We start from the raw sequence: 27,074 nt of genomic DNA, 5'->3' as shown, positions 1-27,074 counted from the left end.
CCTCCAGGCCTCACCCATTTAACAGGGGTAAAATCTGAAAGAATGCCACACAGAATTCTCCTTTTCAATTTTCTTTTTTGACCCCAAAATACAAAGGGAAAAAAAAAACCACAACAATTTCACAAAAAGGAGGACTAAGAGAATCTGCCCCACCAGACGCACAGGGGGTGCTGCCAGGCTGCTCCAAGGTGTCTCACCTTTGGGAGGTGCAGGTTTAGTGTCTTGTAAACACGCACATGCACACACCCTTATTGCTGTAAACAGCCATGTGTGTTCTCCTGGAAGCTGCATCCACTCTACATGTAAAATAACCCATTATTCCCACTCAGGTGTCTTCCAAGTCCTGCTGGAACAACTGCTGCTGTTCATCTCTGTCCAGCAATCCCAGAAAACAGCAGGTACTCAGGTACACACTGCGGGGACACTCCCCTACGTGTCCTCTGGCTTTGTGACTGCCCAGAAATTCAGTGCAAAACCACAATCCTATTTCATTCCTTCCTGAAAAAAAAGCAAAGCCTGACTCTTTCACTCCAACAATGCAGAGCCCTGATAACCAAGTCACCTTCCTCCTCTGCTTTCTTTTTAAATCAGGGTGGAAAGTAGGATGGAATAAGTGAGCAGTGCAATCCCATCTTTAAAGCAGCTGAAACAATAAGCAGGGAGATGCAGAAATGTGTCACCCTCCCTAATGCTGGCCAGGTCCATTTGCTGTGGGAGCAGTGGGGAGGGTGCAGTGCCCTGGAAGACAAAAGCTGGAAGCACAGGTCTGACCCCTCCCCTGCTCCCTCACGGGAGGTACATCTGGAAGAGCAGCCCCAGCTCCAGCTTTTACGGACAGCGTAAAAGTTTTGGATCCCCAACCCACCACTGAGTAATAAGAGCACTAGGGTGGAAAAACAATGTCTTGTAAAATGCAGCATTGTTCTGCTAATAAAGTTTTCAGCATTAAACCGCATCCCTCTGCTGGCGTTAGAAATCATTGGCTTGGGGTTTGACTGTTTATTTTATTTGTATTTTTTTTAAATACACAACACAAACCAGTCAAACTCTGTTTTTCCGTGGTGTAAAACTGCCTGACTTACAACCTGAGGTTGCTGATTTTTCCATTTAGCCCAGACATTTCTCTGCCTGCCAGGGCACAGCCAGGCAGAGCCGCTTCCAGGATTCCCCACAGGTGAAGAGAGGAAAACAAAACCAGGCAGAATTTCAGTGGACACCCTCTAGGTGCCCTCTATCAGCTGGTCTCTCTAGAGCCAGGCTGGCTGCTGTTGTATGTGGAAAAGGCACCATTAGTCCACATTTTAAGATGTGTAAGGACCCTGTACCCATTTCCAAATGGGACACAGTCACTAGTAAAGGATTACATCCTACCCTAACAGCTTTTGCCTGCCCTTTGGCCCCTCTTCCTGGTGATTTTCCCCATCTATGTAACCTCAAAGTGCTAGAGAGAGAGGAGAACAGTCTGTCTGCAGCATCAGGTGGGATCATGCAGGCCAGAGAGGTGCCAGCTGATGGAGTTACACTGTCCAGGCTCTCTAGTGGGACCTGGCATTGTCCCCCCACCCCTCACAGAGGAGACCAAAGCCAGCACAGAGCAGCAAAAGGGCATCTCATGGTGTGTGGAACAGACCTCGGGTGGGAAGGGGCCATCTTCAGGTGAGAGAACAGCAAAAGGAGAACAAGGCAAACAGATCTCTCACACAATGCTGAAGGCTGCAGTTTAAATTCATCCCCCCCAGTTCTGGAGCCTGGACAGCCCATCTCAAGGCCATAATCCTCTCCCTGAAGGTCCTCTCACCTCCTCAGCATCAGTGTAAGCAGGACATGGGAGATGCTTAACTGCCTGCTCTGGGTTTGATTCTCAGTGTTGGCTCCCTGGTGGCAATTCATTGTCCTTTTCCAGTTGCCACTGAGCCCTTGGAGGTGTTGGGCAACCTGGGAGGTGCTGACCATCCTGGGAGACGCTGACCACCCTCCACTTTTGCTGGTGTTCTTGGAAGCCAAGGGTGGCAATCAGCTCCTGTGACCAGCCCCTCGACACTGCACAAACCTCAAGAAGCAGAAGGTTCTGCCAAGCAGGGGAAGCTGCCAGAGCCAAGGAGAAGCTGCTCCGAAGTGGATCCAAGGAAAACGGAGCCTGCAGAATGGGCTGGAAACTGGCTCCCTCACAAGGAATTTGATGATCTATCTAATGAAGGAGCTCGAGCAAGAGCATGAGCAGTTCCAAGATTTCCGGTATTTACTACTTCCAGCTGGGTTGTAAATACCACACAAATGGCTCTTTAAATGGAATTTTCCCAATTCCAAGATTAGGGCCGTCCAGAATGAAAGGCAAACATGTGGAGTCTCTGGACTTCAGGGTGTACTGGGCCCACCTCTTCCCTTGGTGTAAATCAGGAGAGCTCCTTTCTGATTCATGACAGTCAACTTTCCCAGGACAGAAGACAATGGAGAATGGGACGTGACTGGTTTAATTTTCAAAGCTTATCCACGCTTCCAGGGCATTACAGGAGGTTCATCCCAACTTTGTGAGGGAGACACAATGGGTGATTATCACCCACACGGTCTGGATTCTAGCACGAGCCTGAATAGCCAATACAAGGGTGCAAGGCTGACAAGAGGTGTCCAAGAAATAAAAAAAGAGGCAAGTTCAATCAAAATGAACATCCCTAAAGGGCAAACAAGATGTACATCCTAGGACATGGAACCTAACACATGCCAGTTCCCCCAGCTATCACACCATTTGTGGTATGGATGTGTTGCATTGCAGGGAACATGACACAAAGGGTTGTAGGGCAAGGACAATCCAACATCAAAAGCTGGAACCTCTTCCAGAGGTAGCAAGTTGCCAGCACTGCCTGCTGAGACACAGGAGGTACCTCTGATGGAGAGTGAGATCCCAGAGTCACAGGATGGGTCAGGTTGGAAGGCATCTGGTCCCACCTCCCTGCTCCAGCAGGGTCATCCCAGAGCACATGGCACAGGATTGCATCCAGACAGTTCTGGAATATCTCCAGTGAGGGAGAATGGCACAGGGTTGCATCCAGACAGTCCTGGAACATCTCCAGTGGGGGACACTCCACGTCCTCTCTGGGCAACCTGTTCCAGTGCTTGGTCACTGCACAGTGAAGAAGTTCTTCCTCATGTTCAGGTGGAACTTCCTGGGCATCAGTTCCTGCCTTTTCCCCCTGTCCCATTGCTGACCCCCCCTCTCAAGCAGAGCATGATCCATCCCCTGACCCCTCCCTGCAGACACTGGCAGACATGGATGAGGTCCCTCTCAACCATCTCCTCTGGAGCCTGAACAGGCCCAGCTCCCTCAGCCTTTCCTCATGAGAGGGATACAAAGCTGCTGGAGCTACAGTGCCACACAGCAAAAGCTGGGTGCCCACCAGCCCCCTGAATATCCCCTCACCACACAGGCAGGCTCCTTTTGCCCCAGCAGGCACCTTGCTCTGGGCTCCACTGCATCTATCCAAACTACAGACACCTCCAGCTGCAGCAGCTCAAGCCTTGGCCGACTCACTGCATCTCCAAACATCAGCTGGATGAGCAGCACATCCTCCAAGAAGACACCCCACACCTGGATTTTGTCCTACAGATTCTTTGAGTGAAAGAAGAGCTGGGTGGGACGTGGGAAAAATCAATTCAGTCAACAAAAAGGTCTGTCCACACTAATGGTGCCTGTTCTTGAGGAGGAGGAGGAGGAAAGGCATTGCTGGACCTCCACCAGCCTCAGCAGAGCAGGAAGGAGAGGAAAGATATATTCTTCCCCATGGTGTCCTGTCCAGGTTAGGTGGCTGAAGGATACGGTCCTTGCTGGTTGGAGCCGGTGGATTCTGCCACATCCCTCTTCTCCCTCAGAATGCCAACATGACAACTTTTATAACCTCCCCAGGGAGAGGCTGTTCCAGTTGCCTCCTGTCCAGCATCACAAGCATCCCAGAAATCTGCCAAGTGGTTGAGATTGTGTAAGGCTGGGAGGGAGCAGAGGTTTAGAGGGATGACTATTTAATCCACAGGAAATCTGAGGGAGAGGATAACACAAGGGAAAACAAGCCCCAACACCCTAACTGGGATGTGGGGCTAAACGAAAGACACAAAGCAAGCTGCCTGCTGGGAAGTCTTTTTGGGCTCCTCCAAGCACAACAATGAGAGAGGGAGAGGTGGAGAACAACTGGGAGAAAGACAAGGCTCTAACTGGTCTTTGTTGCAGCCTGAAAATCCACATCAAGAACTGAGGCCACTTGGTAAGGTACAGGACTGGAGTTAATCCAGTGCCATAAGCAATCTCAGCGTGGAGCTGGGATACAACACAGGATGATTCTCCCCATTCCCTGTGCCTGGAGCAGCGGCCCTGTTGCACACACCGGGGTCATTCCCAATGCTGTGACCCTGCACTCCCACCTGCACACCGGTAATCGCCAGATTTGGAGCTCTGGGATGTGTCCTTCCTTCCTTCCTCACCCAGGAGAGCATCACCTCCCTGAACCAGAGGAGCCTTCAGAGATAACATCCCCTCACAGCCCTGCTGCTCTGCCCTAATGTAGCTCCATATCAGATCTCCACGGTGAATCCATCTTGGCTTGACAGCTAAAAACAACACTGTCAACCACAGAGCACAGCCCTTGTCTGAGGTCACCAAGGAAGTAGAAGTTGAATAGGGTTCTTTTGAGTTGCTTGAACACAGACCTTTTCCTAACTGAGCCTAAACTGAGGCCTGACCCCAACTGAAAAGGATATGGAGAAACCTCGTGAGATGTCCAAGATGGAAGGAACTCCAAGGAGAGACCCTCTTGGAAAACAGTGGTGGAATTTGCTACAGAAGATGTAGACACCAGCTGGTCTCAAACCCAGCTGATTTGCCTTCTGCCCCTGAGAGCATTTATCCATAACCACTGCCCTGCAAAAAGGAAATAATCCGCTTGAGATAAATCCTAAACTGACTGAGGAGGAGTCAGTGTTTGGGGAACGGATAATCCAGCAAAATCAATAAGATTTCCAGTCCAGAAAATGGACAGAGGAAAATAGGAGCAAATATTCTTTTGCTTTCAGATTTTCTTAGATGTTGAGGCTTGGTAGGAGTTATGCAGAATTGTAGGAAAACTATGTGGGAAAGCTCAGAAACGAGAGGCTGGAAAAGGAGGAAAAGAGGAAGATTATATGTAGGGTTATTTTCCCAGCTCCAACAAAGATCCTTGCTCGGTGCTAGAAGGAAGTGCCACGCTCAGTCAGAGTCCGAGATGAAACCTTGGATCACGTTCCGATTTATCCAAACAGAATTGCTCATCTCGAGTGACTTTTTTTTTTTTCTTTTTTTAATTAATTTCACTTCGCAAAGAGCTGCTTGGCAGCTTGCTCCGACTCTCTGTTTCCCATTAACTTTGTGTTTCTTTTCTTTAAGCCCTGGTGGCTGTTTTCGATTTACTGGATGCACGGGGCAGGGAGGGGAGGGAAAAAAGGCGCAGGGAGGAAAGGAGAGACTCGGGCTGCCGAGACGAACAGCTCCGCGGAAGAAGCCGGTGGTATCGGACAGGACGCTGCTTCTCTTTGATTAAAGCGTTTGGCGGCTTTGATAAAAGGCCCTTAACTGCTTGTGCCACTCAAGCCATCGCGGAGATAATGAGGGGGCTGATGGGCCATCGGCCGCGCAGACAAGGGCTCCCTTCGCCAGTCTCCTGCGCTTTCGCAAGGGCCAAAAGGGGCCGGGGAGCTTATTACGGGGCAGATAGTCGTCTCTTCTGTGACAATAAGAGGAAGTGAGATAATTGGGGGATTGAGGGAAACCACCCATGGAGACACCACTTAGCGGGAATCCCAAAACTGGAAGGAAACCTCTGCTGATTCCTTATCGCGTTACAATGCGGAGGCGAATGATGAATTGCCCTGCGGTGCGGGGACGCGCAGCGCTCGGAGATCGTCCAAAGGGTTTGCTGCCGTTCGGGGCAGCTTGTTTTGGTTAGGGTTTGCAGAGGGGAAGAGGGGCGGTGAAAGCTCAGCTCCCAGGGCAAAGGAGCGCTGGGGATGGATCACAGGCTGAGGGATGCCAGGGATGAGTGGGACTTTGCATCGTGAGCAGTGGGGTTTTGCAGCAGCCCAGTTGTGTCCCAGCACCTCACATCCATCACTAAAGGGGTAAGACAGGTCACACACCCCATCTCTGACCTAGAGGACGTTCTGCTTCTCCTTATTCCCTACCTTACATCTAGCTCAAGTCTAGCATCACCATTTCCAATCCCAGCTCCAACACACTCTGTGTGACCACAACTGTCACCTGGTCAGCTAGAGGAGGCAGAAAATGACACCTCTGCTTTCCACTGTTTAGCTCAGACTCAGGAAACCCCCAGAATGTCTCAACTTCTATAGCTTTACATAGAAACCTGTACACAGCACACGTGCCCCTACAACGTTCAGGAGATTCACCAAGGACAGGAGGGAGATTTCCACTGCCCTCCTGCCTCCTCTGCCAGCACTTCCCAGCATCCCCTACCTTAGCCTGTGTGTCTGCACATCCCCGTGCCCCGGGGTTACGTTACTAAAAATAATGACATGTGTCTGACTGATAGGACCGTGCAGGGAAGCAGGAGGGGATCTGCTGTGGGGAGAGGCTACCAGGCTGGAGAAATTCTTGGTGCACTCAAATGCCATGGTACTTGCTGACTTCTGTGAGCTTTCCCAGTGCAACGTAGACTAAATCCTGAGAAAAGGGAATAGGGGTCAGCAGTAACCACGTCCTGTCACTCCTTGTTGCATTCAGCCCTGGAAATTCCCTGTTTTCTTCGGAGTACCTGGAGTAGAGCTGATCTGAGGCTTTTGCTACCTCAGCCCTGCAAGTGTTTGTGCATCTGAGCATTCCCATGGCTTTGGGAGAGGGAGGGAGAGACCACAAACCACTCGCTCCTGCCCAAAACAATTATCCCGTCGCTATCAGGGGGCTCTTCACGCCAGGACGAGCTGAGCAGTCAGTGTAAAGCCCTCACAGTTTGATCCCTCCAGCTCTGTCAAAGCAGGTCAGTCGCCCCAGAGGGGAAGGAACATGGATATCATGATTTTCAATCCCAGGCACCGTTCATTAGAACGGGCGTTTGAGTGGAATTGCTCTCTGCAGACTGAAAACTCTCTCCCAGCTGTGAGACCCCGAGCTGAAAACTGTGCAAAATGCAGAGTGTCAAGGCATCTCCACTTGGAGATTAACCCTGTCTGAGGGGCTGTGGAGGCAGATAAGTCATCTTTATCTCTGGCACCAGCTATCTTTCCAAATGTGGATTCACCGTGGGTGAAAGGCACTGCCAGCCCTCCAGGCAGCCCAGCAGTGGATTTTAGGCTAATGAGGGTGAGGGGAGTCTCCCAGCCCACCTCCAGCACACAACCCTCATCCCTCACTCATCCCCAAGTGTCAGGCTGGGACAAGGATCAGGAAAGGAGGCTGACAGTCACGTCAGGAGGGGGAAAGCACAGAGCAGGGAGCAGCCAAGGCCTGACCTTTTCTCTTGGTGCAGTGGTAGATCTGGCTGTGCTCCTGGGAGATCGGGTAGGGGTTGGCAGGCGGTAGCAGGTCCTGGGAGGTGCTGGACACCCCGTTCTCACACTGGTACTGGGAGCCCAGGTTGGAGGAGGCAGAAAGGACCCTGGTCTCGCCACTGAACGGGCTGTGATTCGAGGACACTTTTTGTCTCACTGTGCTCCTGGGGACAACCGGGTACTCTTTACTAAAAGCAAAGAAATGGAAAATAAAAACAAGTCAGGAAAAGCAATCAATTAATAAATAGATCAGTGGATTAATAAGTGAAGGCAGCACATTAGTGTCATGGTGATTGTTCAGGCTTTCAGGGAAACAGAAACATCCCTCTCAGGAGACTGCAGGCCCGTCACACTTTATCCACACAGCACTCGTTATTCCCTTCCCTTTTAGTACCTTTCCCTTCAGATTTGTGCCTCTTCCACCACAACTGCTATTTTACATCCATGCTTGAAATAGATATATGCAGTTATAGCAAAAACACACAAGATTTATATTTACATATTATAGATTTATAAACTCCATACTGTTTATATTGTATATGTGGATGTGCACGTGCATGTAAACAGAAACCTCATTTCTACCAAGTCGACCTGGAGGTGGATTAAATATTTAGGTCTATTTTTTTTCCCCCCCTTATGGTAGTTGTCCCCATTCCTTTCCCCCAGGGTCTCTCAGCTTTGTTGTCCTGGATGGGGGATTCCTGGACCACAGAACAAGCTCCACTCCAGAGTGCTCAGAAAAGAGGAATAAATAAATCACCAAGATTTGATGCACAGCAGAGCCACAGCCTCAGCAGAGCCAGGCTGGCAGGGTGAGCCCTAATGGCAAGTCTGGATTGTTCCCTTGCTCTGAGCTCTGGTTTGAAGTAGGGATGCTTTGTCAACACTGGCTGGAAATCCTCTCTTCTACGAGACCCTACAGTGTGTTTTGGAGCCATTTCTCCAAGCACATAAACAATGTGGCTGGACAAGATTATTCTTGCTCTGCAGGGGGAAGAACTGAAGCTGAGTAGAGGGTTTCAGAGCCTTCAGGAGAGGTACAAGCCTCCTCCTGGGCTGTCTCTAAAACTGCTGGGTGTTCCCTGAACACAAAGACTTGCAAAAAAGCATGAAGATCAGGTAGCACAGCAGCACCTCCCAAAGTGTCACCTGGCTCAGAGCAGCCACAAACCAGAGCCCACATTCCAGCACAAGGTTTCTCCTTTGAGGCTGTAACCATTGGGCCAAGCTGGCTGTGAGGGACCCTACCCACCTGCCCAAAATCATTATGCTGGAGCAAGGACATATCCTCAAATCCCATCACCTGGCTCACCTGGCCAGTTACACCAGGAGGAAGAGCCCCGAATTTCTGATTACACCCCTTAGAGAGGACCTATCACTGTAGAGTTCAGAACTTATTTACAAAATTTAACAATAGCAATTATATAAACCTACTCACAGCGGGGAGCTTTCATCCAAACCACTGCTGTGGTGGCTGCCAGAAACATCAGCAACCGAGCTGTAATGGAGGGGAAACTCACCCAGGAGCTCAAAACCAAAGAAATGTGTCTCTCATTGTGCCATGGAAGCTCTCCAAACCCCGGGCACTGGTGGCTTGCCAAGGAAAGCCTATTGCAAAGGTGGGGTATCATCCCCTGGAAGCCCAGCAGCTCCTCCCAGCAGGAGCGTGGCTTCCCACCCACTTGGCCTGGCTGGTCAGGCAGTGTTTTCCCAGAACTGAAGTCCAGGCTGCGAATGAGGAACAAAAGAGAGATGGACTGGGAGGAAAAAGGGACTTATCCCTCGGATACACAAGACAACTGGATGCCAGGGTATGGGTGGGCTTCAGAGGACCTGTGGACACCCAGCACTTAAATGTCCACCCCAGGAGCTCTTGCTGGAGGGCAGCTTTGGTGGCTTCTCAGGAAGGTCAACAGCCATGGCCAGCAAACCTCACAGGTGACCCTCAAACCTTCTGGGTTCCAGGGGATCTCCCAGGTTATGGCTTTGAGCTGCCTGTTCCTGTCACACTCCACCTTCTCACAGTGATCCTCAAGGAAACAGCACCAACATGACACCCCAAAGCTGCACCCCCACCACATTTCCCATCTGAGGAGACAACCCACAGGGAGGTGACACGTGGAGCGTGGCCTTAACTCTACCCCCTAAAGAGGTGCTGCATGGATTGGCTGGTTCCTTCTTCCTCAGCTCCAACACTCCAACATCCCATTCTCAAAGAAATGACAGAGCCCCATTTTTTCCACCTGTGAGCTACAGTGGAGGACAAGAAAGGACATGCCATGGCATGATGCCACATCAGGTTCCCTGTGGGTTTTTTGGAGGATGTAGAGATGACTGCTTTCACAGTCTCTCCCTGCTTCGTGGGGGGAAGAATTGGATGTCTCTTTGCCACATGGGATTAGATCTGCAGGGTAAACCATAAATTCTCACAGCAGCTCAGAGGGACCCCATCGGCATCAGACCCTCACTGTGCAAAGCACCACACAAAGAGAAGGAAACCGTCCCCACCCCAGATGCTTCTCACCTAAATCAACACTTTTTCAATAGAGAGCTGAGAGGGGAGAAAAAATAACAACCCAACTGCTTCTTCCTTGATGAAAATATATTTCCACAAAATCACTGAGGTCAGAAGAGACCTTCAAGATCATCAAGTCCAATCTGTGAGCCATCCCCACCTTGTCAACCGGCCCAGGGCACTGAGTGCCACATCCAGTCATTCCTTAAACACCTCCAGGGATGGAGACTCCACCACTTCCAGCCCCTTCCAATGCCTGACCACCCTTTCAGTGAAGAAATTCTTCCTCATGCCCAAGCTGAACCCCAGCTGCTTCCTTTCCATAAAAAAGCTGCCTGGAAGAGGGATATCTTTATCCCAAGTGCCGGAGCACAGGTGGAGTCAGGATCCCACTCTCTCCCTGTGCACTGGGAACCAAATTCCTTTCATTCCTTTTCCAGGGAACACAACAGCCTCCGTGGCCATCAGTGGTGTTCTGTGGGACATGGCAGGAGCTGGGAGTCACTCTGGAGAGGCAACAGGTCGGAGACACCACGTTTCCAAACAGCAGCTCCCAGGAGGTATCGCAATAACTTCCCTCCAGACTGAAATATTTCCATTTCAGTCAAAACATGCTGGGTGCTATTTCTGCCAAAAAATCAACTATTTGAGGAGGGAAACGAAGGAAAGTATTTTCTAACTAAATAGCTAAAATAGTCTTTCCTTCACTTTGCCCTTTTTTCTACCCACAAGGGCAGTTATCTGTGTATTTCTGCATATTGTTCCTTATAACAACTGAGCTCTAATAAAGAGGTATCTTTGGTACCTGGTAAAACAACAGTCATCTCAAAACATTTATGCTGTTTCCTGAGCCCACTCAACATGCAGTGTACACACTTACCACTTTTAAATACCAAAGGACAAAATAAAATGGATCAGAATCTTTTTTTTTTTCCCCTAAAAATTGTTATTCCTGAAATAGGTGGTTGTAATCCTGGGCTACAGTTTAATGGAATGAAAGGTTTTGTTCATTGCTGGCACAAAATGACTGTTTTGCCCAGAAATTTTGCTGTCCAAAAAAAAATTGTAGCAATATAGGAAGGGAAAATATAGGCAATATAGAAAATTATCTACACAGCAAGGAAGAGGCTGCTGCTCCTGCACCAGAATGTGAGTTAATTTTACAGGGGGGTGTTAATAGGCTACATTTTTTTTTTGCATTAAATTTGTGCAAAAATTAGAAGGAAGACAAAAGAAACTTGGTTGGAAAAAAAAAGTTTACAAGGAAGGAAGCTGTCCCTGGTCTATTTAAAGCCCGTTGGAGCTAATTAAGAATATTTAGTTACTGTAGTTGGTATTACAATAGCAGAGGGGACAGGGAGGAAGGGGGAGCCACACAAGAGTCTCTGCATCACCAAGTTCCCAGGTGAGAGGCCACCAGGAGAGAATATTACTTCAATTTTCGTTAAACTTAGGGAAAAGAAATCAAGGGTGAGGTCCAAGACCATAGTGAAGGCACTCAGTCCTGAGGTCTGGGCTCAGTTCTTAACTCCCACCTGGCCAAAGGCTTCCCAGACCCACAGGATTGGACACCAGCTCTGCATAACTTCCCTAATAGCACATGAATTCCACCTAAAGCTCATCATCCAACCCCGACCCTACAGGTTGGGCCTGACAAGTGAACCCCTCCTGCATTTCCCAAGCACTTCCATCCAAATCAGACCTCTGCCAGGTGGAATTTGGAGGCTCACTCTCGTTTTCTCACGTGGCATTCTTCCCCTTCCCCTGGTCAAATAATTCCCTCGCCACGACAGAGCTCCATGAGATCACCTGTGCCACAAAGTCACACCTAGCCAAAAATTCCAGGGAGCAAATTCAAGATGACTCTGCAATCTCAGAACCAGAAACCTTGTTTGCCTCTGCAAACTAATCAAAACTGAAGAAAAATTACACATATAGACCTTCACAGAGTGTCCACTCTCTTGCTTATTACCACACTGTGAGGGAGCAATGATTTTCAAAGGGTTTTCATGGGCAGACTAGAAGTTTCCTAATGTACCAGCCAATGCATATTAAGTGCAACTGCCAGGCAAAAAAAACTTATTAAAAGTCTTTTACAGATGCACAGTTTATAACCAGGAAGCTTCTGTATTGAAGCATCCAACCCCTACTGGCCCTAGGCAAGTTATTTTAGAAGAGGTTTCTGATATTTCTGTGACATTACATACCAAGGCTTTCCAAAGCTGCTGTAGGTGATGGTAACAAGGCTTCAAAAGACTTATTAAATATCAGATCATACTGATATCTGTTCAAGGTTAAGATGAATCATGACATGGAAAAGGATTTCCCCAGGCTTAGTTGCTTCCATGTTCTAACAGCATCCTTTGAAGCCCTTGAGCTGGCCAGATCTTACTCACAACATCAAATCTGAGTCTAAAATCTGATCTAAGGTCTATCTGTGGCTGAACATAGTGATCCCTCTTCGCTCTTCCCAAATTTCCAGGAGATTTTAACTCTTCCTTAGTCAGTCACTACAAAAGGACAAATGTTTGCTGTCCTGTCAGTCCCAGCACCTCCACCCCCCCAGCCCAGTGGTGCAGAATCAACCCCCAGTTCCAGATGTGCAAACACAACTCAGTGGCTTTGGGGTTTATATTTCCCAGGCCACCGATTGTTGTCCTTCCTGCTGAGACTCGAGAGTAGGAAAGGAATGGAAGTCAGCCATAGCAGACACAGAAAAAGGAATTAAAATTAAAAAAAAAAGAAAAAAGTGACTGGAATAAATATACCATCTCCCAGGAAAAAAAAAACTAAACCAGAAAACTATTGTCAATGCACATTCACTTCAGCTTATTTCCAGCATCTTGCAATCAAATTGAACCACTCTCTCAAGAGGCTGTCTGGGGAGTCTGAAGTGGATAAACTACAGCAGGAAAGGACGTGGTAGGAGAGGAATTACTGAGTACTTCCTCCAGCCTTGCCCTCTGATTAAATACGACCTCTCTCTGTGTGGGGACTGCAGAGCAGCCCCACAGAAAATAACACCCAGGCTGGATGCTCAGTAAAACAAGTCCAAATGTCCTCTGAGAAATATGTGGGGTTGTTCACTGCAGCTTTTCCATCAACATATCAAATGTCCTGACCTTCCTGCAGGGATGTGAAGGGGTCCAACAGCCCTGGATTGGGTGCAGGTGTGGGAATCTCATGTGGTTTAACAAGACCAAGTGCTGGTGCTGCACCAAACCCTGGTATGAATCCAGGCTGGGATGAGCAGGTGGAGAGCCCTGGAGAGAAGGACTTGGGGGTGCTGGTGGGGGAGAGGCTGGACCTGCCCCAGCATCCAGAACCCCCCCGTGCCCTGGGCTGATCCCACACAGGGGATTCTGCCCCTCTGCCCCCTTAGGTGAGACCCCCCTGCAGAGCTGCCTCCAGCCCCGGGGAACAACAGCACAGGAAGGACGTGGAGCTGCTGGAGAGAGTCCAGAGGAGGCATCAAGATGATCAGAGGGCTGGAGCAGCTCTGCTGGGAGGAAAGGTTGGGAGAGCTGGGGGTGTTCAGCCTGGAAAAGAGAAGCTTTGGGGTGACCCACAAGAAAGATGGAGAGAGGCTATTTCCAAGGGCCTGGAGTGACAGAACAGGGGGAATGGCTTCACACCAACAGAGAGTAGCTGTAGATTAGATATGAGAAAAAAGTTCTTCACTGTGAGGGTGGTGAGGCACTGGAACAAGTTGTCCAGAGAAGTTGTGGCTGCCCCATCCCTGGAAGTGTCCAAGGACAGGTTGGACAGGGCTTGGAGCAACCTGGGCTAGTGGAAGGTGTCCCTGCCCATGGCAGGGGGTTGGAATAAGATGATATTTAAAGTCCTTTCCAACCCAAATCTTCTATGATGATTCCATGGTATGTTTTCAACCAGTGCTTCCACCACTCCTCTGAGCAGTGCAGCCCAAAGAGATCACTGCAAGAAACCCAAGAACCAGAGAGGGATGTAGAGCATCATCATCAGGCAAATAAAAAGGTAGATTCCTGCAGAAAAATGCCACTGTTCATGCTGGAGTAAGAACACAAGAGGAGATGGAGAATGGATGTTGGCCAACAGAGACACTACCTGTGTGCTGGGCTGAGCTGCTGCAGGTCGGGTCCTGCTGAGCAGATCCTCCAAAGAGGGTTCAACAGAAGAAACTGCAGCTACTCTGTGTTTCTTGAGCTGACTTTCTCACTTTAAAAGCGTTGTGGATACCCTCCAGCAAGATCTGCAGAGCTTTATTTTGGATTTCACCTGAATTCCATCTAATTCTATAGGATACGTTTCAAGCCTATTTTGACCAGGAAAATTTCCTGGGGGAGGTTTGCTGGAGGAAAGCATCATCTCTCCAACCAATGCTATAACTCTAAGTCTCACACTGAAAATGTTTCAGACAGGACGTGGCTCTTGGGAGGTTTCAAGGGCAGAACATGGGAAATGGATGTGGATGTAAAGATGTCATGAGAAGAACAAGGTTGGTTGCAGTGGGCTGAGACCCACTTGCATTAGTCAGCCTGGTGCCTCCCAGCCCAACATGACAACATTCCAAGGTAGACAATCCCTGGAGGCTCATCCATTTATCCTACTGCCACCCCAAAATGCACTGTCATCTCTGTCACAGCAGCTCTGAATCATGGAACTGATTTTATGTCCTTTGTGTCTGGCTCAGTTTCTGTCCTCGATTGCACACGGGAATCTCCAGAACAATTCCTTTGGAGCCACCAGGATTACTGGGGATTAATGCCAAAGGCAGCAAACTGTGGCTCGTGATCTTTGACAGAGAAAACATACCCATAACACACCCATCACTCTGCTCTGTCCTGTGGATCATTCTGGATCTTTGTCTCACTGTGAAAGGACCCAACAAGGGATCCAAGAGCCACCCTTCATGGAATCATCATTCCTGTCAGAAGCTTTCCCAATAAGAAGCTTCAAGGACTAAATTGCATTAATTTGAGTGAATAGTAACCAGTGCCTCAGACTTCCAGAACCTCTTCAGCACCCATAACAACCACCAAAGACAATGGGAGTTGCAGATGACCAGCAAAAATTGGTTACAGGGTTTGACAGAATTGCTCTCTTACAGTGCTCCAGCCCCAGACCCACAAGCTCTGCTCCCCTGCTGTCCTTTGGCAGTCACAGGCTGGAAAAAAATAATAATAACAAAAGCTGTGACTTGCAGGCAACCCCCCAAATCCCCCAATATCTGTGGTTTGTTAGTACAGCTCCACTGATTCTCAATGTATGGAGGATTTTCAGGGCAAAGTCCTGCACTGGCATCTGCAACGCAGATCTCGTCTCTCTGCATAAACTTCACCCTCTGTGGGTTTCTGCCACGGGCTTTGCTCTTGCACTCCACACCAAATCCCCCTTGGCACAGGGAGAAGCTCTAAGTGGAGGCAAAAGAGATTTTTACAGCAAGAGATCCAAAAGGAATGCTTTACCTGGAATTCCCAGCGTCACAACTGCATCATTTTTACTTGATTTATGGTTTTTCAACTCCAGCGTGACCACAGGGTACAGATGTAGTACAACTCACATCCCTCTGTGCATTTTCCTCCGGTGTGATTCCCTTTCTTTTTAATACTTTTGGGTATTTTTCACTAATCAAAGAAATAACAAGCTCAATCTCACGCTCAGAAAGTGGAAGACTGGGCAAAGCCTGTTCTCCCAGAGCACCCATCCCACCAAAGAAGCTGATAAAGGAGCCCTGCATTCCTCAGGAAAGAAAGGCAGTGGGGGAAAAATGAACACGTATCAGAAGTCTGTGTTCACTGGAATTTGGATCTCTCTGGATTCATGGCCATTCTTTTTGAATGAACCCATCTGCTGCTGAAAGGCTCAGCATCACTGCTGAATGAAGTTTGCTACCTGGACAGACTGACTGACTTTTTTTTTCCTGGGAAATAGGAGGAGAAAAACCAACATGGGAGGCCTTGGAAAGGAGAAAGCCGTGGAGAGGGAGGGACTCAAGGACATCCCCATCCACCCTGCAAAGCTCCTGTCCCCAAATGTCCCTGGGCCAAACACGTTGCTTTTGCTTGGCCAGAGCACGTGGAGGCAAACAGAGATGGAGGGAGAGCCCCAAGGACTCACTCTGAGCTCACCCTTGGCACTGGAAGTTTTCTTTCTTCCCTGCTTTGTCTTCCTTCCTCTCAGTCCCTGCCACTTGCCAAGGGCAGGTGTTCAGTGGAGGAATCATCCTGCCAAGTCTCCACCAGCACCTCACCTGCTTCACTTCATCCCACTGGGAGATCTGCTCTGAGGTGGCTGAAATCATCCTGAACCCAAGGAACTGGTCTCCCTCCCATCCTCTGACAGCCAAAGGGGCAAGGAGACCACCAGGGCTGGTTGGATGGTGGTTCTTTCTGTTAGGAGGGACTTCATCTCGGGTAATTTTAGCTATTTAAAGGCAGGGAAGCGCTCTAAGCAAATCATTTGGGCTCTGCAGGTGAGATGGGCAGACAGAGAACTCCTCACCCACCCTGCCACCCATGGGGTGAGCTCTCAAAGGGAAATCTGCAGGGAATTAAGAAGCATTTGAGATTTAAACAGAGAAAACATAGAGGTGCTGAAGTTTTCCTCAGCATGAAAAACTCCTTCCCTCCATGGCTGCACCCCTTAATGAGATGATCAGTGACCTGAGGAATGTCAGGTCACCAGTTTCTGATGCAAAAAGCAGTGCACTCTTATAAATGTGTGGTTTTTTCCAGGTACTTTTTTCATAATGAAGGAATAGCACTAAAAATACATCCCATTGTATTCTGCAGGGACATAAATAGACATCAGTCCCCTAAAAACAAGATAGACTTACTTATATCTGCCAGCTGGGGAGTGGGTCCATCACTGGGAAACAACTTCATGCACATACATTGATATATTAAAATATATTTTATATACCCTTAATTACATTTTAATATGAATTTATATGTTAAACCTATATAAACCCACAAAAGGCAGGCCATAGTTCTCTAGCATACTCGATCCTGAATGGTTCTTTATCTTATAGACACAATCTATTTTTTATATGTACAATTTGTTTTTATGTCTAACTTATTTTATATATGTTTTCATATATTTTATATATAATTTTGCATATATTCATATATACACACAAAAAACCACAAAGGTGGGCGCATATTTTCAGCCTTGAATGGGTCTTTCTTTCACCATAATAATCTTATCCTGCCCTCCCTTAAAAAAAAAAAAAAATGACATCTTTGTAAAGGCACACAGCCATTCCTATGCTATCGGGGACAGAGGATAAGTTATGAAGGAAGTGAACATCAGAAATTATCCTGTAAAGCCAAGGCTGTGGATTTTAACCCTTTCAACCCTGCCAGGCCTGGAATATTGATATATTCCGAGTGTTTCTGTTCGCTGGATCACCGACTACGACCGCAGGCCTGAGTAAAAATGCCAAGCAATTTTTAGCCCGAGCTCAGGGTGGCTTGATGCCACGCTCTTCACATGGCACAGAGCCCTTCCTAAGAGTCCTCCCCCTGTTCTACCTCCTCCAAAAAAACCCCCGCCGTGAATGTGAACCTTCAAATCTTTCCATCCACCGTAATGAAAGGGTGGTTTAGCAGCAAAAAAAAAAAACTGGGGAGGGGGGGAACGTCGTGACTCGAGTTCCAGCAGGGGCTGGGAGGCTGGCACGGGGTGGGGGGGAAGCTATTTCAAGTGGTAGCGAGCCCATAAATAAATAAATATTGACACATCGTGCCAGGATCTGTGCTGTCCTTGGAAAGGGCAGGCAGGGAACACAGGGCACATTCAGGAGACCTCAGAGATGATTTAGGTTGAGAAGATTAAGAGTTATAGATGCCTTTTTTTATGTGTTATATATTGGCTTTTCTGGGGCCGAGCCTAAAGATGTTTGTACACGGGAGTACATTTGAGGAGGGCTCTGGGCGTGTTTGTGGGATCGCAGGAATTATTTGCTGCCCGACAGCACGATTTTCCTGGCTGGGCAGAGCCATGCTCAGGTCATCAACTGCAGCAACCAGAGGAGACTCTGACATCTGCATTCCAGCCTGTGGTGACCACCTACAGCTGGTCCTGGCAGGGCAGTGGGAAGAACCCTCCCATCAAAGGTCACAGGGCAGGTCCCTCCAGCCCTGCACCAAGAGCCAGAGAATAAGGGACTGGAGTTGCTCCTCCCCTCCTGGATGAAAAATGCTATGTTGAGCACCTACATCTGTCCTAGGTGTAATCATGGCTATGGCACCGTTCCTGCAAAACATTTGCACCAGGAAGCAGCTTGACACATGGACAAAGTTCAAAGTGAAGTGAAAGGCACGGAGTTAATTACCGGCAGGGCCTGACATTTAGAAAAAGACTTTAAACAGGATTTTTAAACGAGATTTAGGCTTGATTTTCAGGCTAAAGTGCTTACATCCAAAAACTGAGATTCGCAAAGGTCTCCTCAGCCACCTGGCCCTGGAGATCCCGATGTTTTCCAACACTTTCTTCCTTCAGCCTTAAACCACCACATCTGCACTCCTGCTCTGCACATCCAGAACTGACCGGGCAAACACTCCCCTGCTGCCAAAGAGCCTCAAAAGGCAGTGACAACACAACACAGGACTCTGCACCAAGATCTCCAGAAGCATGTGGAGCATCCTTACCAAACACACTCCCGAAACAAGGCTGTGAGCTTTGTCTTTAAAGCACTGTCACCTGGGGAAAAAAACCCAACTCCTCCACGGCAGCCTGATGGCCACAGCTTCTCTGAGCTGCTCCGAGTCTCTGGTTGCTTTAAACAGGTCTAAGCCCAGCTGCAGCCACAGAGACGTTTGTTGAGCACAAAGCCAGAGGTTGTTCTGGATGGGGACATCTCACAAAGAAACACGAGGTCCCTGCAGCCAGGAGGACAACACCCACAACCTGTAACCCAGCAGTAAAGGCATTCACCTCGGAGAGGGAGGGGGGTCCTGAATTTTGGCCCCATGTCCTGGTGGTATTTCAACAACCCGATGTAAAATGCACACACAGACCCCAGGGAAGGGACTGCCACTCTATCCTGGCCTATCCCAAGCCACAAAGCGACACACAAAGCCAAGCCCAGGTGGTTCTCACAGTCCTGAGAGGGTCCCCACGATGGAGACAGGAGTTACCTCTGCATCCTGGACATCCTGTGGAGCTCCATGTCGTCGCTGCCGCGGAAGCCTTTGGCAAAGGGGTTGTTCTCGATCTTGAGCTGGGTGATCTGAAAGGGAGGAAATGCAACGGGTTCATCGCGAGTCCAAGGCATGGCCTGGGAGAGAGGGGATATTGCTTATTAAACTCAATCCCAGTAGGGATGGGAGGGGAAAAAACAGCTTTCAGGAACTCAAGTCATCCTTCAGCTCAGGCACTGACCACTGCAGATGGGCCCTCCTCTAGATCACCCCACTGGAGAAATATCTCCTGTCAACAACCTCTCACTCCTCCCAGGCGTGTCCCGTAACTAACACGTGGGACTGCACACACACACACAGACACACACACACACACAAATTTCTCTCTGGAGGAAATCTGCTTTCTTAGAGTTCTTGCATCCTTTTTGCTGTTGGGACACAAAGAGCTGCACCAACTAGAGGACCAGGGATGGGAGTCATATTGTCTGAACAAATCCCACTGAGACCAGCAAGCATTTTTTCATCAATGTGCAGCCACAACCAAAACCTCATCTCTCAGACCCTGCATCCTCTCAAACCACCAAAGCTCCCTCTTTCTGTATTTCAGACCAGCTAAATGTGCTCCAGGTGCTCTGCATCCGACCTCCTGCCCCAGTCAGCCCCAAACCTATAAGCACTACATGTACTACCTACCTAAAGTACTTGGAGGGCAACTTCACCTGTGACAATCAAGCTCTGGAGGATTATTTGTCTCCCCATTAATTCCAGAAGGAATTCAGAGGGATGAGTTTGCTCACTTGGCTGGCTGTCTTCAGCTTCTAAAATTTGCTGGGGTCAATCCCCCTCAGACTCAACTTTACAACATCAAACATTTAAAGCAGCTGCTGTACAGAACGTACCCTTACCCAAGGGAACTGTGTCACTCAAAGAGGTGCCATCCCCTCCTTCGCACACTTCTGATGGCTTAGGTGAGCAGGATTTTTCAAGCCAGGGGTTGTCATTTAAGCAAATATTAATTGTGGGCCAGCAACACCCTAAAATTCCCTGCAGATCTTGTACAAACCCACTCTGCATCCCAAATTTGACACTAATGCTTTGGTGGCTTTGCCGAGTGGACTGGGTCTGGATCAGGGGTGATGTTGCTGCAACACCCTAACACAGAGACAGAAGAGGCAACAGTTCCCCTTCTTCTCTTTCTCCATCACTGCCTGGCAGCCTGAGCCCTCAGCCAGGAGCCAGGAGAGCCACTTGCCCAGGAGGAGACACAACCCTGTGTTTGCCACTGGAGGAACATCCCTCCCTCGCCGTGTTTTATGGAAACCCCGTCCTTCCTTCCTGTTGAAAGTTGGGCCAACGGGAAGGAAAGAGCTCGAGATTGATGGCGGGGGAACAGAGAGAGGTTCCTGTTCACCAACTCAAGCACAAACAACCGGACCCACCTCTTTGCCAAAATCCAAAGAGGAAAATCTGGCTCAGCTGCTGTCAATAGCAAACCCCGCCAGGTGCCTGCGCCACCAGATTATTTTGCTATTTTCTTGTCTTTGGGCATATTTTTTTCCAAAGGCCGGTTGTTTATTTGCCATTTTTGCCTAATTCAGCCCCAAATCTCTCACAAAGACCTTATCTCCCCCGTGCTTGTCCCCAAGGCATCCCCATTAATTTGGGACCGTATTTAGCACATAAACAGGGCCTTTGGGCTTTTTTTCCATCACGTATTTAAGATTTCAAAGAGAAGGGTAAACAAACAATCTCTTTGGCCCTTTGAGGCATTCTCCAGCAATAAAACAAAGGCACATTTTGTAATTAAAAACCCTGACTAATTACACAACCAGCTGTATATTTTGCAAAGAAAAGGCCTATCGGTTTCCACCGGCGCGGTGGCGACTCTCCTGTAAGGAATAATAGGCATTATTCAACATTTTGAATGTTCCTGAAGCACAGTAAATGTACAAGTTGTCCTCCCTCGCTGACCCCAATGGGCAATATTTGCTTGCATAAGTGAAGGCCTTCAGTGAGCGAGGATTTACAGCGTTGGCACCGGCACACGGACGTACAAAGGGCCGGATTCATCCCAACCCGACCGAAGGCATTTTAACCAAGGCGCCTGCACCAGGAACCTCGTCTCCCAGCTGGAATCAGTGGAGGGAGATGGGGACTGCCAGAGGGCACTGGGGCTCTGAGGTGGGTAGCACTGCCTTCACAGGTCCCCAGCGCTCTCTGTTCACCGGAGGAGGAGCCACCAGTGCCCTGGCCCCTGATTTAAGGGCCTCAGATGAATGCCCTGTTTGATTAATCAAGCTTTTAATCACCCCCGAAACATCAGACAAAATATGAAATGATCTCTGGAACTTGCAGATATGTTGTTTTATGACTAGAGAAGTCTCCTAACCTGCATCAGGAACACACAAGCAAAAGTATTAACACACAGGTCGGTGGCAGAAAGCCCCAAGTGAAATTATGGCTTTCAACCTCCTTCAAATTGGGGATGTGCTGGATTGAAGGCATCCAGAAACCAGGGGTTACAGAAGGTTTTGAATTAATTCTGCAGATCTTTGGAGCACTTAGATGGATTGGAGCTCTCAGAACAGAGATGATAACTCATGGCACCAGCCCTAGCACGAAGACAGGGGAGTCCCAGCCAGATTTAACAGAACCATAGACAACAAAATAGAAAACAGAGAAAAAGTTAGTTAATCCCTGCTTTAGAAAACAACCTGTGGAAGATATTTTGCTTGGACAGTTTTTGCCTGACTTACAAACTATTTCAGAGGTGGAAAAGCAAACCCACGGGTGGAAATAACCTTCTTCTGGATCAACTTTGCCGTAGCAAAACTCAGTTTAATTGACTGTAACTCACGGAGAGGGGGAAGAAAAGCTGTGAGAAACTCAAATGACAATTACATCATGAAAAATTAATAAAAAATTAAAAAAAACTTCCACAACTTCTTGCAAGGTCATTAAGACAGAGTGCCCAGGGCTAAGTTATACAGCACAGATTCAATAAAACTGTAGGGCTTTGTTTACGTATTTGTCGCTGAGAGAAACCCATGGCAAAGTCTGCTCTGACCACTGATTTCTGAAGCTGCCACAGACCCTTTGAGACAAGAGCTTTCCAGGGTGAAGCCTCCCAGAGTTACACTTCTTAGGGATTGTCTGACCCTTTGGGTTCACCTTCACTTGAACGGGAGGCGACAGTTCCCAGTGAAATCTCAGCGCTGCTCCCTCGCACTCCCCTCTCTGGGCTGACTGACCACAACACACCCCTGCTGAGACACCTCCAAAGGCATCCTCAGCATGATCAAATTTAGCTTTGAATCTTCTTAGATCAAGGAAAAACACTTTTTTAAATTGTATTTATATGGGTATTTGTGCCTAAGGGCTCGTGAATATCGTTACGGGCAGGATCAAAACTACCACTGAGCATTGGGGTTTTCTTGTCAAGAACTTGCCATAGAAAGATCTTTCTCAGTTGCTGTTGATTTTAGAAGTTAGGGCAAAGTTAAAACTTTGTTAGGGGTGATGTGGCTCTATTTTATTTAATTATTTTACTATCAATGTTTTTTTTTAGCACTTCAGCTAAGGGAAAACACACCACCCTGACCTCTTTGGGCTCTTCCAAAACTGTCCTAAACTGCTGGGCATTCTGGAAAAGGGACTTTGTGTTCTGCAAGGGATGGGGATCCTTAGTTTCTGAGCTGCCTTTCTGGAACAGGGACTTCATGTTCTATAAGGGATGGGGATCCTTAGTTTCTGGCCTCTTTTTGTCAACAACTGCCCCACTTGGAGAACTTAAAAGTCTGAATGGTGGAAAAAAAAAAAAATCACCATTCAGGTCACCCCCTTTAGTGATGAAGAGGTCGAGGTGGTTACCTTTGAGAAGAACACACATGGACCTCCCCAGACTGTGGGGAAACGTGTTGTCCCTGCCCTGCAGGTGACCATGGTCCTGCTCAACGTGACACAGAGGGGCCAGGACCACCCCTGCCAGCCCTGCATCTCTCTGTGCTGAGAGCCAGGGGAGGCTGGAAAGCACAGAGCCTTTTTCTTTGGCACTTTCACGTAGCCCAGGTGGAAACCAAGTCAGTGTGGAGCAGGAAGCCAAGCCAGGGAAGTGGGAAGGAAAGAAAGAGATGAAGACAAGGTGCCTGCTGAGACTCTGGATATCTGGCTGGGCCAAACAGGAGCTGGATGGGCAGCTGGGACTTGGAGCCCGAGGTAAAGGCCAGGGGAAGGGGGGTTGCTGGCAGGGGGGAGAAGATGCTGAACCCAAAGCCAGTGAAGGAAATGGGAGGGACTGAGAGGCAGTGGCTGGTCAGAGGTAGTGGTGTGAGACACAGGGGCTCTTTGAGGAGGCTGTTGGCTGAACTGGGAGACAAGAACAAAGGATGAAAAGAGACAGACCTTGCACAGTGTTTTGGGGGAAGGAGGTGGGTCAGCAAGCAGGAGTGATGCTGGAGAGAAAGTGTCTTTTCTGAGACTTAGGAGGGCTGGATTGAGAAACAAAAGGGTCCTGGGGCTGACAGGGAGGCAGGAACAAGGCTGAGGACAGAGGGGCAGAGGGAGACAACACTGGTCCAGGTACAGGTTGGGAAGAGGGGAAGGACACAAGACCTCTCAAAGGAAGCACTCTGCTACCAAGGCCTGGAATGGGATTAAGCACTTGGGAGCAGAGATGTGAGGAGCCCTGGTGAGGGTCAGTGAGAGATAAGCAGCTCACTGCCATCCTGGAGTGACCAAGGGCTGCACAGAAGCCACTGGCTCTGGCAGTGAAGAGGAGACACGTGGTCTCACCTCACTTAACCCCAGGGAGCCCTGTCTCTCTCCTGGGACACCCCCCTTCTAAGAGCCCTGAGTAAGGACAGGGGCTGCCCCTACTACCCATGGAGGTGGGAAGACATGGGGCCAATGACCTCAGGCTGGGCAGAGAGAGCCTGGGGGACTGGGATGGAATGCCATGGGATGCCAGCCAGGCCACCACACTGGTGGCCTCTGCTGAAGTGATGGAGGTGGCCACCTGCAACCAAAGACAAGGAGAACTGAGCTCTCAGGGGAAAACACCCCAAGCCCAAGGACCTGCCCACCTCCTGCAGCAGCTACACCCACCCAGCCCTACAAGATGCCTCGACAGAGGGACAAGAGGCCACGTGCTCAGAGGATGAGCAGCACAGGCAGCTCTCCAGAGTTCAGCAGGATGGAGCACCAGTTGGTTTGGCCAACTTACCAGCACCATTTTAGCACAGGGTCTTTCTAGGGGCAGGATGAACCTCTGTGTCCAGAGAGCCCACCAGCTGCCTGGGAGTGCATCCCGTTAGTCTTCAGCCGTTCCCTTCCCTGGTCCTCTGCTTTGCTCTGCTGCATTTCTGGGTGCCTGCAGCATCCCAGCAGGGGCTAACAATTCCTTAAAACAATTCTGGCTACCAAGAATGTTAAATAGCTTAGGAGGAGGGAAAAAAAAAATCAGCATAAAACCGGATATCCAGAGGGGGGGACACCAATATAAAGCCCAAGTCCAGCTAACGGGGAAAGTAGGTTGTAAAAATTAATGAGAATAATTGTTGTGAATTCTTGCTTTCGAAAGAACCCTCATGAGGGCAGAACCTTAATTATTTCTGTCTATTAGGGTTCATTTCCTGGTCCTAAGCAGAGAGCTAGTACCTAATAAATACGAGCTAGTAACACAATGATTTAAGCTACAGCAAAATGGTACTTAACTGCAGGGGAAGTTAATATTTGGGAATCAACCTGATTGCAAGCACCCATTGTGTGAATGGCAAGGAAATGAAATGTGCATGTGACCTATTTTAACACCTCGGTATTTCTGGGGTGTTTTTCAGGGTTGCAGAGATGGGGGAGGTGGTCAACAGAGCTGCTGACAACAGCACTGAAAACTTTACCAAAACCCTCTTCGTAGCTTAAGCCTCTTTTTGGGGAGTAGGGCTGGGGAGAGGGAGATCCCAGGGTGCTTAAATATCTTTTCAGGCTGTCTAAAATATCAGGGGAAATAAGCACAAGCCCTAGGCTGGGATTGCAGCTGTGCTATTGAAATGAATTGACCGATCTGGAATCAGGCAAGTATTCCTGTAAGCTGTGTAAGCACAGACTCAAATGCATTTGTGGGCGAGTCACACAATTAATACTGCAATATAATTCAACCTTAGCACAGCTCTTGAAACCTAAAACACGTTGTGTGTATATGTGTGTGTGTGTGTGAAATGCACGGGTGTATAAAAATTGTATATAAAACGTGTGGAATCTACAAACTGAATGTTTGGGTGGATGGGCAAGTTTGCACAAAGGATGCTCTGCAGGTGATGGGTGGGAGTGAGAGAGAAATGGCTGTAAATAGGGAAAAAACCAGGCAGGAAAACGGACAGGCAGAGCCTCCCTGGGGACCTCCCCGCAGCAGCCACGGACTGGTGGCACCGCGGTAATTTATGGCAGCAAGAAACGCAGTCACGAAAATGCGACACGAAAATATGGTTTGCCAAGCAACATCTCAGCTCTGAGAGCTGAACTCGGGTTTCTGCCAGGGGTTTTTTGCCACCCAACTCAGCTGGAGGATGTTACTCCTTGAGCAGAGCAGCATCTGCAGCAGCCCCAGTATCACTCTCCATCTGCACTGGGGCAGGTTCCAAATTTCATTCCCTTCCCTGGAGGGAGATGCCATTTGGGGTAGATCATCCCCTGGTTTATTTTTTATCTTTCTCAGTTGGGGCTTTATCTTGGGGGCTACGGCCACGGTTTGCTCTTTGTTCCCCCAACGATTCAGCACAGCAAGAGGAGGGATGTGTGTGTCGGGGAGGGAAGAGGGATGTAGGAGTATGTCAAATGTGTAGGGGGTGTGTAAAATCTGTCGTGGTGTCTGCGTGTGGGTGATGTGTCTGCTGGGATGGGAGTGTGTGTGTCTGTAGGGATTCCTGCCTTTGTCAGTGCCTATGTTTTGACAGAGACAGATACACAGATGTCATTTCTTATCAAACAGATGTTGCTGATTTACAATCAAATATTCCTGCTCCTCCTAATATGGCAGTTTTCCCAAACTACTGTACTTACATGTTTCTGCTTTGCTTTTGTTTTATTTGCATGACAATTTCTTTTCCTATAAAACAGCCCTATTTTTCTTCAAAGCAAAGCAGTTAAATTCAGGTCTGTTTTCTCATTGGGAAAAGCCTTTAAAGCAGGCAGTGTGTCCTGTTTTATTAACTCCCAGTTCTATTAATATTATATTCTTTCTCCAAATCCATCAAGCAGAAGTTAAACTTGATTTTATAGCATCCACAGCGGAGTTATAATTTAAGGCATAATTTGGCAAGGACTCAACTTGGATTCAGTTTGCTTGTCCTGGCTGTGCCAACAGCTCCTATTTTAAAGGGCAGGGAAGTATTTTCTTTTCTCCCTAGTTACGGTGAAACACTCTTTCTTCTCCAGCCCAGCTCCACTCCCTGCATCTCTCCAGCCAACTGATGGATGGAGGAAACCCAATTGTTTCATGCAGGTTTAGGAGTTTCCTACTTTACATTTCCAGGAAAGCATCCGGGATTTATCTGGGGTGCTAAATGACTTGTCTTCATTTGCAAAACAATTATTCCTCTCTATCTAGCATGAAGGAGCCATCCTACCTTCCTCTGAGCACAGCTAAAAGCTTGGAGTAAGCGCTTTCTGAGTGATTGAGCGAGGAATTGGGGTTTTTTTGCTGAAGGAAAATTGACTTTTCATGTCAAATTGACTTTTCATGTCTGTGGGCAGTGGTGAGAGGCAGCTGGGGAAAGATACCCCTTATATATCTATGGATAACTACCACAGTAGTGGAGAACTGCTCCAGCTTTCTCCTTCCTCGCTGGCTGAGGAAGCCCAAAGCCAAGCAGGGAAGGAGAAGGGGGGAATGGGTTCATCCCCCCCCCCAGCGGCAGCAC

At 48.6% G+C, this 27,074-nt stretch overlaps 1 protein-coding gene across 1 annotated transcript in view; it reads right to left on the bottom strand.

The window, feature by feature from the left end:
• TBX5 (T-box transcription factor 5) overlaps positions 1-27,074 on the bottom strand; it is a 37,954-nt gene that overhangs the window by 1,680 nt on the left and 9,200 nt on the right. Inside the window, exons 6-7 of the mRNA XM_064675541.1 lie at positions 19,159-19,250; positions 7,483-7,709 (exon numbers count right to left, since the gene is read on the bottom strand). Of these exons, the coding sequence (XP_064531611.1) occupies positions 7,483-7,709; positions 19,159-19,250 (319 nt within the window). The remainder of the gene's footprint in view (positions 1-7,482; positions 7,710-19,158; positions 19,251-27,074) is intronic.

The sequence above is a fragment of the Pseudopipra pipra genome, chromosome 18, assembly GCF_036250125.1.
Source record: "Pseudopipra pipra isolate bDixPip1 chromosome 18, bDixPip1.hap1, whole genome shotgun sequence".
Taxonomy (NCBI): Eukaryota; Metazoa; Chordata; class Aves; order Passeriformes; family Pipridae; genus Pseudopipra; species Pseudopipra pipra.
Note: the sequence above shows the minus strand (reverse complement) of the source record. Positions and strands in the feature narration are given on the sequence as shown.